Source organism: Aulonocara stuartgranti, assembly GCF_965226115.1.
Source record: "Aulonocara stuartgranti genome assembly, chromosome: 15".
NCBI classification, from domain to species: Eukaryota; Metazoa; Chordata; class Actinopteri; order Cichliformes; family Cichlidae; genus Aulonocara; species Aulonocara stuartgranti.
Window position 1 is genome coordinate 5,275,540 of NC_138951.1, and position 14,376 is coordinate 5,289,915.

General features: G+C 41.5%; 1 protein-coding gene across 5 annotated transcripts in view; it reads right to left on the reverse strand.

Annotated features, from left to right (window-relative positions):
- The window catches only part of LOC309688687 (MAM domain-containing glycosylphosphatidylinositol anchor protein 2), a 201,327-nt gene that overhangs the window by 17,487 nt on the left and 169,464 nt on the right, over positions 1–14,376 (reverse strand). For all 5 annotated transcript variants that reach the window (XM_082504586.1, XM_082504585.1, XM_082504584.1 and 2 more), the window contains exons 13-15: positions 8,771–8,791; positions 6,519–6,674; positions 1,805–1,966 (exon numbers count right to left, since the gene is read on the reverse strand). In XM_082504586.1, coding sequence (XP_082360712.1) covers positions 1,805–1,966; positions 6,519–6,674; positions 8,771–8,791 — 339 coding nt within the window. The remainder of the gene's footprint in view (positions 1–1,804; positions 1,967–6,518; positions 6,675–8,770; positions 8,792–14,376) is intronic.

Below are 14,376 nucleotides of genomic sequence, written 5' to 3' on the forward strand. Positions count from 1 at the left end.
GTACAACGCAGAAAGATGCTGCTAATCAAATGCATTTGATTAAATGAACATTTCGGCAGTTTTCAGGCTTTTAGGTGAGTGTTAACAAAATGTCACAATCTTCCCAGGAGTTGATATCCAAGAGAATCCACAACAAGGTCAGACTGTGCAATGCTCACTCTACAGGCCTCATTTAGCACAATAAACGCTAAAGTTCATGACAATACAATTAGAAAAAGACTAAACAAGTACGGCTTGTTTGGAAGGGCTGCCAGGACAAAGCATCTTCTTTCCTCAAAATAACATGGCTGCAGGCTATAGATTCACAGATTAGCATCTACAAAACAACAACAACAAACAAACAAAAAAGCCCTCAGAAGACTTCTGGAACCAAGTCCATTGAACCAAAGTGGAGATATTTGACCTTACCATCAATGGACTGACCCACGAATCACAATGAATTGAAGCAATGTTATAAAAAGAAAGAGTGGGCTACAATTCTTTCACAACGATGTGAGAGACTGACAACATCATACAGGAAAGATTACTTCAAGTTATTGCTGTTAAAAGTGGTTCTACAAGCTACCGAGTCACAGAGAGCTCTTAGTTTTTCACAGACTGCTCACATGGCTTTGAAAACTCTCATTTTCACATGACTGCAGATCTTGCTGTCATTTAGATTCATTGTTTTTTAATCCTATTCCTTTATCACTTCAGCTCATATGCTAACAGTGCCTGTTTCTCACTGACATGGCTCTGGCTCCTAAACTGGACCATTAAGAATTTTCTGGGCGAATAGACTATTTCCATATTCTGCCCACCGTGATCTTCTTTCCACAAAAATAAGAATTAAGTCATGCAATGAAAAGCAAAGCTGGTTCTGCATCAACACTAGTACCGGTGCCTTAAAAAAGACACAAGATGACCCACGTCCACTGGTGACCTTTTTCGCCTTATAAAGGTGTGTAGTAGCTGATGATAGGGAGTTAGGTTGGGACAGAGAAACCCTGGAGGGCTTCAACAGTGCATAAACTGCTATTTTTGTGCTAGAGCAAAACTCCTAAATGCACTGAGCGTACAAACAGCACACATTCAAAGCAGGAGTGCTTGCGGTTGGCTGATTGGGTCTCTGGTGAAGAGAGTCAGATGTAAGCCACAGAGTGCTCCTTCAGTCGCTCCGCCATCTTCAAATGGGCCATGCAGGGTTGTTATCTACATTGTGAGATGAATGTGAGGGCTAACACCCAGAATCTGTGCGCACCCCTTTGGAAGGAGTGTGTTGCAAAAAGGAGACATCTTTTACTTGAAACATCTGACAGCTACACTTAGAATTTTTTGGAAAGAAAGCGCAAAGCTCCACACCAAACACACCACTGGGAGAAACTCTCAGGAAATGACTGCAATTCTGTTGCTTAGAGGAAAAAGTGCTGCTTTCTTTTTTGTTTGGCCGTGACTACTGCGTTTCCTCTCTCACAAACAAGAAGTCCTTCACAAAAAGAAAGAAAAAACTCCAGTGAAATACACATCTGCTGGACACCAAAACCAAGAACCTCATCATAATTAATGCCAGCGGTATGTCCGACAGATGCTTGATGACGTACTCTTTTAGAAATAAAATTTCATGTGGTGTTGCCTTACTGACTGTGCTTAGTTCCACGAGAATAAGAAAGCAACTCCTTTATACAGCAGAGAACTGCCAAAACAACTTGAAATCCACTCAAAGCTGGTTTTGCTGCTTTATCAAGCAAAAACGGGGAGCAGTGATAGACTGTAGAATTGTTTAAGAAATTAAGCAGTGGTTTTAAATGAAGGCAATCATTCTTACCTATGTGTTTCCCATACATGTGGTAGAAGAAGCCAAAGCAGTAGGCAGGTGGATTGGTGATACCATAAGGGTTTTTAGGTGCTACGTTGAAAAATGGACTTATAAGCCGTGCTTGGTCTCCTTCCTTGCGCGGTCTTGACGTCTCGATGTACATGTAGAAACCTTGAAATGGATAAAAACACACATGCGGACACCAGAGTTATGAGAACAAAATAAAAGGGGTTCTACATTTTCATAAACTGTGGTCTGATCTTTCAGTGCCTTCTCATCCTCTCGTGTCAAATACTCCCGTTTTATCAGAAGAGACGGCTGTTCTTCGGATTAGATCTTAAACCAATAGGTGTGGTAATACAAACTGCCAAGAGCTGATGGTCTAATTTAAAAAAGCAGAAAAGACTTATTAGAAGTGTGGCAGTGGCTTAAGTCACAGGTTTCACAGCTGTTGCATCTTTCTCATAATTTGTTTTTTTTTAATTACTTGCTGATTCGTTTTGCCTTTACTCCCTTTCTACCTTTGCTTGGTTAATTTTAGCCATCAAACCTACCCGGCTTCACGAGATTAATGCAGCAGGTTTGAAAAAAAAAAAACAGGCAAATAAACTTTAAATATGATTGCACGCATACAAAGATCCATATGTAACATACTGGGAGTTAGATCTGTATGAGAGGAACATAATAGAGCATCTAAATCAAAACTATTGACACAGTGTGACTAAACTAATAACACAGTTTTCATGACTTTACTAAACAAACTCATCATTTATTGGCTGAGTGAATGCTGACCCCAGCCCAGCAGCCAGACCCTGAACTTTAACAGGTAACAAGCAGATGAGCAGTCAGGCTGCTTCTTCCATTTTAAGCTGTTTATATTTAGTTATATATATATAATTATATCTCTATATATTTCTCTGAATACTTATGTTGGCCCCATCAGCAACTTCACTGTCCCTGACTGTGAAATGTCACAAACATTTCTCTTTGAATCCCTGACAAATTGTTTTATCACTGTAAATATTGCGGTAATGACACCTTCCATAATAAAGATAAGGGCCAGAGCTCACTAGTCGCAAAAAACCTGGCACAGATACAGTGAGGTTACATTTATGGTCCCTTGGTCTGACAGTGGTGGACAGCAGCAGTGATGCCTATAAGTCAGACAGCCCTCTGCGTGCGAGCCAAATTATCTGAAGCCAATCTCAGCCCAGCCACAGGCACAGGCAAGGTAGCTTGTGAGCCGCTCCACAGCCCTCCAGCCAAAATCAAATGGAATATCTCCCTCAGCTGAATCTCATATTAGATAATTATGCACAAAAAAATGAATGGGGCTGCTAATGAAATGCTGGACATTTTGAAACCATTAGGTGATTAAAGCCAATGCATTATTTACTGCCTCAGCTGCTGCTGCTGGTACCGTAGCACCATAATAGGCACCAACTGTATATTTCACCACAGACAACTTCCATCAAAGGATTCATTAAAAATCCTCTAAAGACTCTTGCATATCCATTTTTCTTATTTATTCCTTGAATATGCAATACCTGTACATGCAGCTCTCAAGAGCGAATGCTAAACTTACTATGCAGAGTCTAATTTGGGTGCCATGGAAACAGCGACGAGGCTCATTTAGAAGATTATCTTGCAAATAAATGATGATCAAGGATCCTCACTGTTAGTTTGTGCAGCATCAAATATTTGGTGACACAATGAGCACAGCTGAAATCATCTTCTTTGAATTGTCCCATCTTATTTAGTCGTTTTGAAAAGTGACACTTGTTTTTGTGTGTTTGCAAATGAAATAATCAAAATGCTATGTGTCGTGCACTGACCGATAATGTGATAATCACATTGCTTCACTGTCCCCTGGGGGCATTTGTGGATTCATTCATTGTGGATGGAGCACATAAGAAACAACAGTGTCCATTTAAATGTGTGCATTCAACATGCTAATTTCTAATACAACAAGCAGGTAGACTTTTTTCAGAGGCTCGCTGACAGCTGGCAAGAATGATCACTAAGGCCTAGACCAGCTGTGGTTTTTACTATTACCACAGATTTTTGCAATATCATTGCTCAGCCGTACATATAAATCACAAGATGAGAAATATTATGAAATTACTTGCCCACTGGTTAGTGAATGTTAAGGTTGGTCACGATTTGTGTTATACTCTGCAATATTTTTATCAATGCATAGAGGTTTTTGCTACAGTGTCCACTGTAATTGTAGCCTGTAACATTTATTCAGAGAAGAGAAACAATGAGTTCTTGGCAAAGACACTCTTATCATACATGATAATGACCCCGATTGCATTACAGCAACGTGGCGATCAATATACATTGTAAGCTCATCTATGATATATCACCACATCTCTATAACTGAAGGTAAAAAATATGCTCCGAATGGACCCAACCCCTCCCAAAAAACAAAACAAAAAACGCATGTATGTATTTACTAGGGTGTTAACTTACCACCATTTTTTCCCTACGATTTTTTTTCTTTTTCAAAGCAACTTAGATCACTTATGTTCACATTGCTCCCTCTTGATATGGAGGAGTAATGACATAATTACTCTGCTAATTGAATTGGTGGGGACAGGGTCACAATGCCTGCATTTTATGTTTTAATAAAACTATCAATATTTCTTTCCACTGCATTGATATTATATCGCAAAAGGAAGCCAATACAATGTACCGCCTCATTGATATTTTGTCTGACCTCTAGGGAGGGCTAACGCACAGGCAGATTGTGCTAAACAACAGGCCATTAAAAACAGCGACGCGCTGTTTTACAGTTTATGTATTTGGGGCCTTTTAAAATGCACCGATTCATCCATTTATTGTGATTATTATCTTTTCCTTGTGTTTTTCAGGAGATAACAAAGACCACTTGGCTTGGGCGATGTGTTAAAAACTTCCAACCAGCCACCCTGAGTGTAACAACTGGCAATAAGGATTGTGCGCACGTGTGTCGATTTCCGGAGTTCTCCCACTCCCAATGAACCATTTCCAGCAAATGCAATCATGGAAGAGTATTTTGAGAAAAAGAATACATAATCACCTAACTGGGATCATTTCGGTTTTGAACCAGACAAAATGGGCAATCTGAAGGACTCGGTGACCTAAGGGACTATGCAATCAGATGAAGGATACCTCTGCTTACATCCTCTGAATGAACAAACAGATAGGGCATAAAACATGCCATGATATGGTCGGGAAACTTAACCACACATACATTTTTGCTCCAATTCTTAAAGATGACTAGTAGTTCAACCTTTTAAGGATAAAGGATAAAAGATCTGATGTCTCAACAGGACCTGGAAAAACTAGTCCATGCATTCATCTTTAGCAGGCTTGATTACTGTAACAGCATCTTTACAGGTCTACCTAAAAAAATCTGTCAGACATCTACAGCTCATTCAGAACTCTGTTGCTCAAGTCCTCACTAAGACCAAAAAAGTGGACCACATCAATCCAGCTCTGAGGTCTTTACACTGGCTGCCTGTCCGTCAGAGGATAGACTGGTCTATAAAGCTCTGAATGGTTTAGGACCAAAATACATCAGTGACCTCCTGACCCAGTATGAACCTTCCAGATCCCTCAGGTCATCTGGATCTGGGGCGATCGTGGCTCAAGAGTTAGGAGTTCGCCTTGTAATCGGAAGGTTGCCGGTTCGAGCCCCGGCTTGGACAGTCTCGGTCGTTGTGTCCTTGGGCAAGACACTTCACCTGTTGCCTACTGGTGGTGGTCAGAGGGCCCGGTGGCGCCAGTGTCCGGCAGCCTCGCCTCTGTCAGTGCGCCCCAGGGTGGCTGTGGCTACAATGTAGCTTGCCATCACCAGTGTGTGAATGGGTGGATGACTGGATATGTAAAGCGCTTTGGGGTCCTTAGGGACTAGAAAAGCGCTATACAAATACAGGCCATTTACCATTTTGGTCTTTTATCAGTTCCCAGAGTCAGAACCAGACACTGAGAAGCTGCATTCAGCTTTTATGCTCCATATATCTGGAACAAACTCCCAGAAAGCCTCAGATCAGCTGAAACACTCAGTTTATTTAAATCCAGGTTGAAGACTCACCTATTCTCAGCTTCATTTAAATAAAGCACCAAATCCGCACTTAAGCTTAAATTTCAAAACTTACATTTTAACTACTGATTTTATCCACTGTCCTGATTTTATCTGTTTTGATTTTTGATTTTATATACTGTTTTGTTTGTTAGTTAGTTACTGTAGTTAGTTAGCTTGTTTTAATCAAATTTAAATCATGATTTTTTTTGTTTTTGTTTCTAATGTCTCTGTAAAGCACTTTGAATCACCTTGTTGTTGAATTGTGCTATATAAATAAACTTGCCTTGCCTTAACTCCAATTGATGGGTCATTTCAACTAAAGACAGCTTCACTGACATTTAATCAATGACGTATTTTGTCAAAGAAAAAAAATCATGGAATGTGCGTGATGTGGGACAACTCAACCTGCCAGTTGCAATTACTACACGCCTTGAATATTTCTTTAGAGGTTAATTATTTATCAATTTCTCTCTCAAGGGCAGGCCATCAAATTAGCAAAGTAAGACAATGAGAATCATCTCCTCCATTAATAAAAAAAGAAGTAGACTCAGCCACTAGCTAAAACAAATATGCAATACTTTTACTAGGGATAAGCAATGATTGGCTAGTCGCTGCTTGGACATGTCAAGGGTGGAAGTTTGAGCTCCTTACCTTGCTTGGAGCCACTGTGATCACCACTAGGGCCAGTGTTGGGTGTATACTTGGTGTCGCGGGTGGCTGCACTGTGTCGCGTCCAGTCAAAATCATCATTCTTGTCCTGGGTGAACATGCAGATGGGCTCCTCCTCAAAGCTGCAGTGGAACTCTCCTGGTGAATGACAGAGCACGTCGTTTCAGAAGAGTGAGAAGTTATAGTACACTGCTATGTCTTGAGTAGTGCGACACCTACTGTATATCTATGAGATTTCCTGCGGCATGTGTGCGTGTGTGCATGTGTCTCGGGGGGATACATAGACCAACCCGAGTCCTAATTACATCATGCAATCTGGTGAAAAGAATTTCTATATTAAGATGTGACCTCTCACTGACTGTGAGGGAGGTGCCATTGAATGTGTTTTTCTTTTTTTCTTGACTACGACATGCAGTTCTGTTTTCTACTTAACCAGAGTCTATGAAGACAGAGTGCTCCACTGAAGAAACACCCAAAGGCGGTTTGTGTGTGCGACTATCAGACAGCCCACTACCGAAGCATGATGGATGACATTCAATAAACGCAGCCACAGCACAGTAAATAATTTCAAACTTAATATAAATCTCCTGTTAAAACATAATTTTGTGAGGTTTGGCACAGGTACAGTAGAAAACTTTTATCTGAATCAGGTGAGCCTCTTGTGATTTTGAACAATCCCCGACATCCCCCCTTTTTAACAGGTTTAAAAGAAAAATGGGGTGATTGTTCTCCAATGTTTCATATCCTCTGACCAGTGAGACTTCTTTAAACCTGACAACCGCCTTTTCTACCAGCTTCCATCTTCTCTGTCGTAGGTGTGCAGGTGAAGATATTAAGTCCCCCCACCCGTGACAACAAGTTCAATACAAGTGGAATGACTGAATGAGGGTGGAACGACGTTGTTATTGGTCACATGAAAGGGAATGTATAAGTGAATAGACTGTGATGATGAGTGCAAATCCCCATGCACTCAATTTAATGAAGGGGTAGTGGCTGGATCGACTCTGTCAAAAAGAAGAGAGAAAAAAAAAACCAAACGATGCAAAAAGCACCTGACCAGAGGACTTGGCGGTGCTAAGCGGTGTCCTCAAAGAGATAGCAAAAAACACAGCATTTAGATTCAGGACGCAGGCATGTGCTCTGATAAATATTCATTGATTTATTAAAACGTAGCTGGGAGCAGTTTGGAGTGGTGACCTTGAGAGGAGCGGGATCTGCAGCTTTTACTCAGGTAATGGAGGTAACACAGACATAGAGGTGTGGTGTGGGTGGATGGGCCGGGGGATGGAAGAGGGCAGTGATGCTGCGAGGCAGAGAGAGAGCGAGAGAATGAGCTGGAGCGAGAGAAGAAGAGGTGGTGGAGAGGGAAAAGTGCAGCAAGGGGCCGCGTTTGAGGCACTCTTGACTCTTCTCCTCATGAGCATGCAGATTTAAATGGAGGTCTAGCTCCTGGTGCTAGACATTAACGTCCCTATCCGCAGTGAGCTAAACTAAATGTTTTCGCCTCGTGCGCCTCAGAGAGATAGGAGGATTTGGAGGATAGGCAGAGGAAGGAGGCAGGGGGGAAGGGGAGGCATGCAGGTAAGATAGTTTCCTGGAGGGATTTGGATAATGATGTTGGTGATTAGGATGTTTGCTATTATGTTGGCAATGTTTCTGTGAACACCCACCAAAATATATATCTATAAAAATAAATAAACCACGATACAAGGCAGCACACTGCCGCACAGCAAGCAATGATTAAGTCTGGATTCTCAAGGCATGAATAATGTGAATTTGTAAAGTTTCAACAATGAAACAATGAGTCATAAATGAAGCTAAACATTAAAGAATATAAACAGCTATGGCACAAATGCATGCATAATTAATGCTCACAGAGCACAGAAGGTGCAAATAAACTCATGCGCCCAGAAACACACACACCCACACACACACACAGATACACCAAACGACATCCAACATCTCATGCAAACGCCGTGTCCAAAATGCACAATGTCAAATATCCTGACGCAAGCCTACCCTTTTCTAAAGGCAAGCCTTGCTCAATCATTGCTCATTTACTCCTGTTTTAGAGTCGTTTAAAAACATCTTCCAGTTCAATACTGATTATTTAAGTCGGCTCTCTATAGACGAGACAGTTACTTGGAGTATCCCCACTGTTTTCACAGCCGGTGTTGTGTCAGAAGGAGCACTCTGTCTGATGAGACATGCTAAGTGAGGTGCACATTACTTACTCAGGTGAGGGTTGATGGGAGCTGTGGAAGAGAAAGGCCAGGGATAATCGTTAGTACAAAAAATCTTAGCAGCCTGTCATTACATGAAACACTTTAAGAGAAAATGTGCATGGAGGCACACGCCGACGTAAAAGAGGTCAACCTGTTGCACCTTCAGACTCTGTGTGGCTGCCTTGTGAGCTCTGCTATTCAGCAAGTAGCAGAGTATTACACAGGCATATATTAACCTTTTGTGAGCAACAAGGAACATATTATGTAAAGATATAGCAGAGAAATAGGTTTCTTTCTGGAGTGTGTGACCGCAGAAACAGAACACTGTTTGCAAAGTATCTGTGCTTCATCTCTGTAAAGCACTTTTGCCTTCTCACTGTAAAAACACGAAGGAAACAGACGGCACCAATCAACTCCCGCACTCAGAACAATGATTATTGAGCAGACACAAAGAGAGATGTCTGGGATTTGAAGTGGAAAAGGTGACAGCATTTATTCGCAGTCTGTTATCTAATGTAAAAGAGTGAGGGATTAGGAAGACCAGCCTGACCACATTAATAAGCTTATAGCGCAACTGCTTATCATTACTGCCATTTACTGGCTTTGCTGATGTTCTTGTCCAAGGTGACTTCCATTTAGAACACTAAGCCTATTTTATCCTTCCATTTAGGAGCCAATAAATCACAAAAATGAGTAATAATCACAAGTGTGTCTGCTAATCAGTTTCCTGCAACTTATATCCTGTCTTTTCAAACCCATCATTATGAAAACGCTAACGGAAATACACCGAGGACTTCTTTTGCATTCTGTCCACCTAACCACAGTTCAATGCTTCCCTCATTGATAATTTAAGAGGCTACTGCCGCAGCAAACACATAAAGGTCAAGGGTATCACACAGAGTTGCAGCGAGCCAGTTAGTCGGCACTTCACTTTTTGCAGAGTAAATACCATTTAACCTGTCAAGAAGATTCATGGGCATTTTCATGATCGATTGCTGACCGGCTGAATAGATGCGATACATCAGCTTTACTACAAAACTATGTTGCTGGGTGATTTATGAAACCTTGCTGTTCATGGAGGGAATTGATTTTAATCCAACCAATTAAAGTGAGTAATAACAAATCATTCCTACAAAGGAAAACATGTAGTGAGAGTGGCGAAGTACAGTGGCGCTGATGAAACTGCTGTTTTTAAAAGCTCAAGTTACATAAAAAGGAGGGATTTCTGTTTATTGTTGTGTAACTCGTGGAAATGTATGTTTGCTCGGGGATAAAAGGGGAGATAGACAAAGACACATGCCGTGAAGCAACTAAAATTGCATTTTCAGCGCACACCTTCCTTGAAAACGCTTTAAGAATCTTTTATGTGACTGTGAAAATACTCGCTGCCCGACAGTCACTGCTTCCCACTGAATCTACAGTGGACTGCACAGAGCAGCACAGACTGCAGAGGGGGAGGAAATCATCCCGGCTGTTGCAGAGAAAATGTTTTAAATGACAACTTACAGCCTCGAGCCTGCGAAACGGATGCTGAGGTTTCCGACAAAACTCTATTCTTTCAGGCCCCCTCCTGCTCGCCGGCTCTCTCCATCTCAATGTCCCATTTCCTGTAACTCTCCCTCCCTCCCTCCCAAATCCCTCTTTCTTCCGATACTGTGGTTATGAAAATGTATTTCGTTGTCTGCATTTTTTTTTTTTACCTGCAGCTTCCCTCAACTGACTCACTACGCCTTAATCCAATCCAAAAGAGTGTGTCTGCTCAAGCAGTGTCTCCATACACACTAAGGAAATCAAGCTGTGCACAGAGAAGGCCCAGAGGCTACTTTTACGACTGTTTTGCATGCAAACACTCTCTCCAGATCACACTTGCATAAAACAGATAATTTTACTTCCAGTATAGATGACTATATTGGATATGGGAAAACAAACAAGCATTAAAATAAACTGCGACAGAGCTCAGCTGTTGACTCGAGCGTTTTAAATGAAGCACTTTTTTTAAAGAAACGTTGCCGCCTTGTCTGTAACTGTGTCTGAACTCCTGAAAACAAGTAGCAGACCTCAATTGCCCTTCTTCAAATGCGCTATGCCGTTAAAGCAGAGATGTGCAAAACCCTCGAGCTCACTGCAAAGGCTTTAAAAAATATCCCAGATTTTCTTCTTAATGCTGCAGCACCCTGCTTTTCCCCCCATAGCTAAAAAGCCTCAAATAATGATTGAGGATGAAATGTAATTTTGATAGTTGTCAAGATAAAAACTCCCAGTGATCACACAGTGGAGTGAAGAGCGGATTTTTCTTTTCTTTTTTTTCTTTCAAACTTCTGTTATTAGAGCACATATTAGGTGCATGTCTGCCTGACTCCTGGTTTATACTTTTCCAGCTGAGAGGACAAAACAAGCTGCATGCTTGATGCATGAATGCCTTCCATCCAAATTGCCTAATTTTGATTGAAACACAAAGTGAGCTCATTGACCGCCAAAGGACATTGGTCCATGGAGGCTGTTCCGGATACAATCACTGACTTCATCTTGGCAGGATTCCCTGCCCACTGGCCTGCGGCTACATTACAAAGCAGCAGACAATTCCAAGGCTCCAGCCAAGTGTCCTCATAGACAACAGTGGCATGCCTGGTTTTATCCTTTCTTTTTTCACTGACCTCATATAATCCACACACTCCCACATTCCCATCAATCATATTTAGGGGTTATGGGTGCGTGCCATGATGTTCTGAGAAGGCCCTGTGTTGGCTCCACAGCTGCCCAACCATCAGCTGGAATAATGACAGTGTGGGTAAATGTAGTTCAGCAATCTTTCCCTCGTGTCTCCGTGACCAAAATAACAAGAGCGACATCACACCATTGTGTCCTTTTTTACAAAAGCCTACTGAGGATGCACTGCTCTGCACAAGTCCTGCAGTAACACACATGGACACACCCGAGCCATGCTGAGCCCCGTGCAAGGCTGTTCTTTCATTAGCGCACATATACATATATGCACTGATGGATTGGCATTCACTTTAATCTAAAGAACTAAGAAGTATAAATGACAGAACAAAGAAGACAAAAGGATATTTGATTTGATTTTATTGATTAGCATTCAAATATCTCAGTGAAGACAGAACAAAGATCTACCACAAAGCAAGAAAGCATGAGACAAGGCTAATCAAAAGGTATTGGCTGAAGCCATGTCATGTCACAACATGTTACAGCAGCAATCAAAACAGTTCAAATCATAAATATGCTGGTCCCAACTCTTCTACCAAAAACAAGAGTGGATTTCAAAGGAATGTCAAACGGAGGGACCATCCAGCTGAGCACGGGGAATCCATGAGTCATGCCTTGCACACTTGGTGAGCATAGATTAGCACGAAAAATGGAAACAGCAAGAATCAGCTAGCTCTGTCTGAATCTTTCAGGAGGTAAAGAATCCCAAACACCAGCACCTCTAAAGCTCAATAATTAATATGTCATATATCATTTAATTCTTACCAACTAAAAAAGAAAGAAAACAAAAAGAGTGAAAACCTCTATAGCTCAGAGATCTTTAAGGCTTTTGAGCAGTTGCCAGGCTAAAAAGAAACTCTGGGGAGTCACTGCTACAAGGCTAGCTGTTCAGTCTTTGTTCTAATCCAAGCTCACTGACTGCTGGCTTATATTTAATGAACAGATATGAAAGCTGTATTGATCTTGAATAAATGTATTCCTTTAAGTGAAAGTACTTTATAAAGCAGGACTACTGAGCATGTACAAAATACTGTATCAAAACAGCAGCTCAGGTTAAAGCATGCTTCACAGCAACACAAAGAGACAGAACCTGGGACAGCTTTACCACTGAATCACTGCTGGTCAAACAGAAACACCCCACTTACAGTGAGAAACTGAATTTAATATAAGATTTAGGGAGTTTTGCCTTGAGGAGAGGTGTTGTATATGTCACTGCAAGGTGCATAAAAATGGAATATTAAGAAACAGCAGCAGTGTTTTACTGTGACACTGTGAGGGTTGACTGGAGGCTTAAACATTAAATCCTGTGTATTGGAGGAAACAAGAGAGGAAGAGAGACATAGTGGGAGGGGAGCGTTATGAGGAACACCAAACAGATGCTGAGTTTGTCACTGCAGCAAAATTTAAAAGAGCATCTTCAGAGCTTGGTGACATAGCCATTCTTCATCTTGCAACTGGGGACACTGTAACCGCTTTTGTGTTTTCGTGCCAAGTCACAGAAAAGCTGCTACCATCGACTTTATGTGGTTCAGAATGATTGCTCGGCCTTTTGGGCAATGATGGAAAAAACTTCCTCTAATGGAGGACTTATGTTGCAATTTAACACAGGGCAGAAATGTTCAAGCTAACAGCTAACAAACAGACAAAGCCGTGTTTTTTCTGTAGGTTTTCTTCATTTTAGGGTCACAAGGAGGAAGAGACTATCCCACCGTGCAAGGCAAACACATGAAATACGTTTATCGGTTGCTGTTCAACTTCCCATTTATGCAAATACTCAAATAAATGAATAATTGAATGCAATTACCAAAGTGTCTGCTGAGTCTATGCACAAATTTAGACTGGAAGAGCCAGGGCTAAAGGTTTATTCAATCCCGCAGCCTCCTTATGATGAAGCAACATTGCTTGCCACAAATTTAATAAAAATGCAAAAGTCATTAAATTGATTAATTTGGGTTAGTAAACCTTATTTGTGCTTGGACCCTTTGGGAGTTTCCCAAACAGTCAAATATTGGACATGTCTTTGAATCAGGACAATAGCAAATGCAGGACTGCCATGAAAATGCTACCTTAGATTTATATACCAAAGACAGGACAGGACTTAAACATAGTGATTACATAGCGATAAATAGAAGAACTTTTATGACTTTTTTTTTTCAATTCACTGTAAATTTTCAAACCCATAAAGCCTTTGTGCTACAGCCCATACACAGATGCCCCACAGGTCCATGTTCCCCAGTGAGAATGAAACTGAAGTGATAATGGAGATGGTCCTGGGCTGTATTTCACACATCAGTCTCAGAGCAGAGTGGATACGGTTCAGCCCTACATTAGCCTGCTACCGTGGCGTTATGCTGTGTGTGGGAGAACAGAGCAGCCCTAGAGTGATAATTAGTCCAGCCTCTCGCTGGGCAGGTGATTTGCACGTCAGCATTGGCTCTCCTCTTTCTATCTTTTTTCTCCTTCTTCTTCTTTTATTAATTTGTTCCCCTGTATCTCCCTTTTCTTCCCAGTCCCAACTTGGCTGCCTCCATCACTCCTTCTGCGCTACTCCCTGCCTTAATTAGCCTCAATTCCCCTCACTTCGCTTCGACTGTATTCATTTGGATTCAACTCCACTGAATTCAATTCAAGGTTGACCGGGGGAACCGCGCAGTATCACAAACTACTACAAAAATAACAGCGGAGAAAGTTTATCTGCCTCTCTCATTTCTCTCCTTTTTCCCAATTCTCTTTGCAGAAGCCATGATGAGCTGCAGTGAAACTGAATTATTCACAACTGCAGCAGCACCACTCCGGAAGAACTTGGCAGTCAGTGATAGACAGAAAACAGTCAGTCACTTAGTTTCTGAAGATGTACATCTCAAGTACCTGTGCATCTGTTCACTGGTACTACT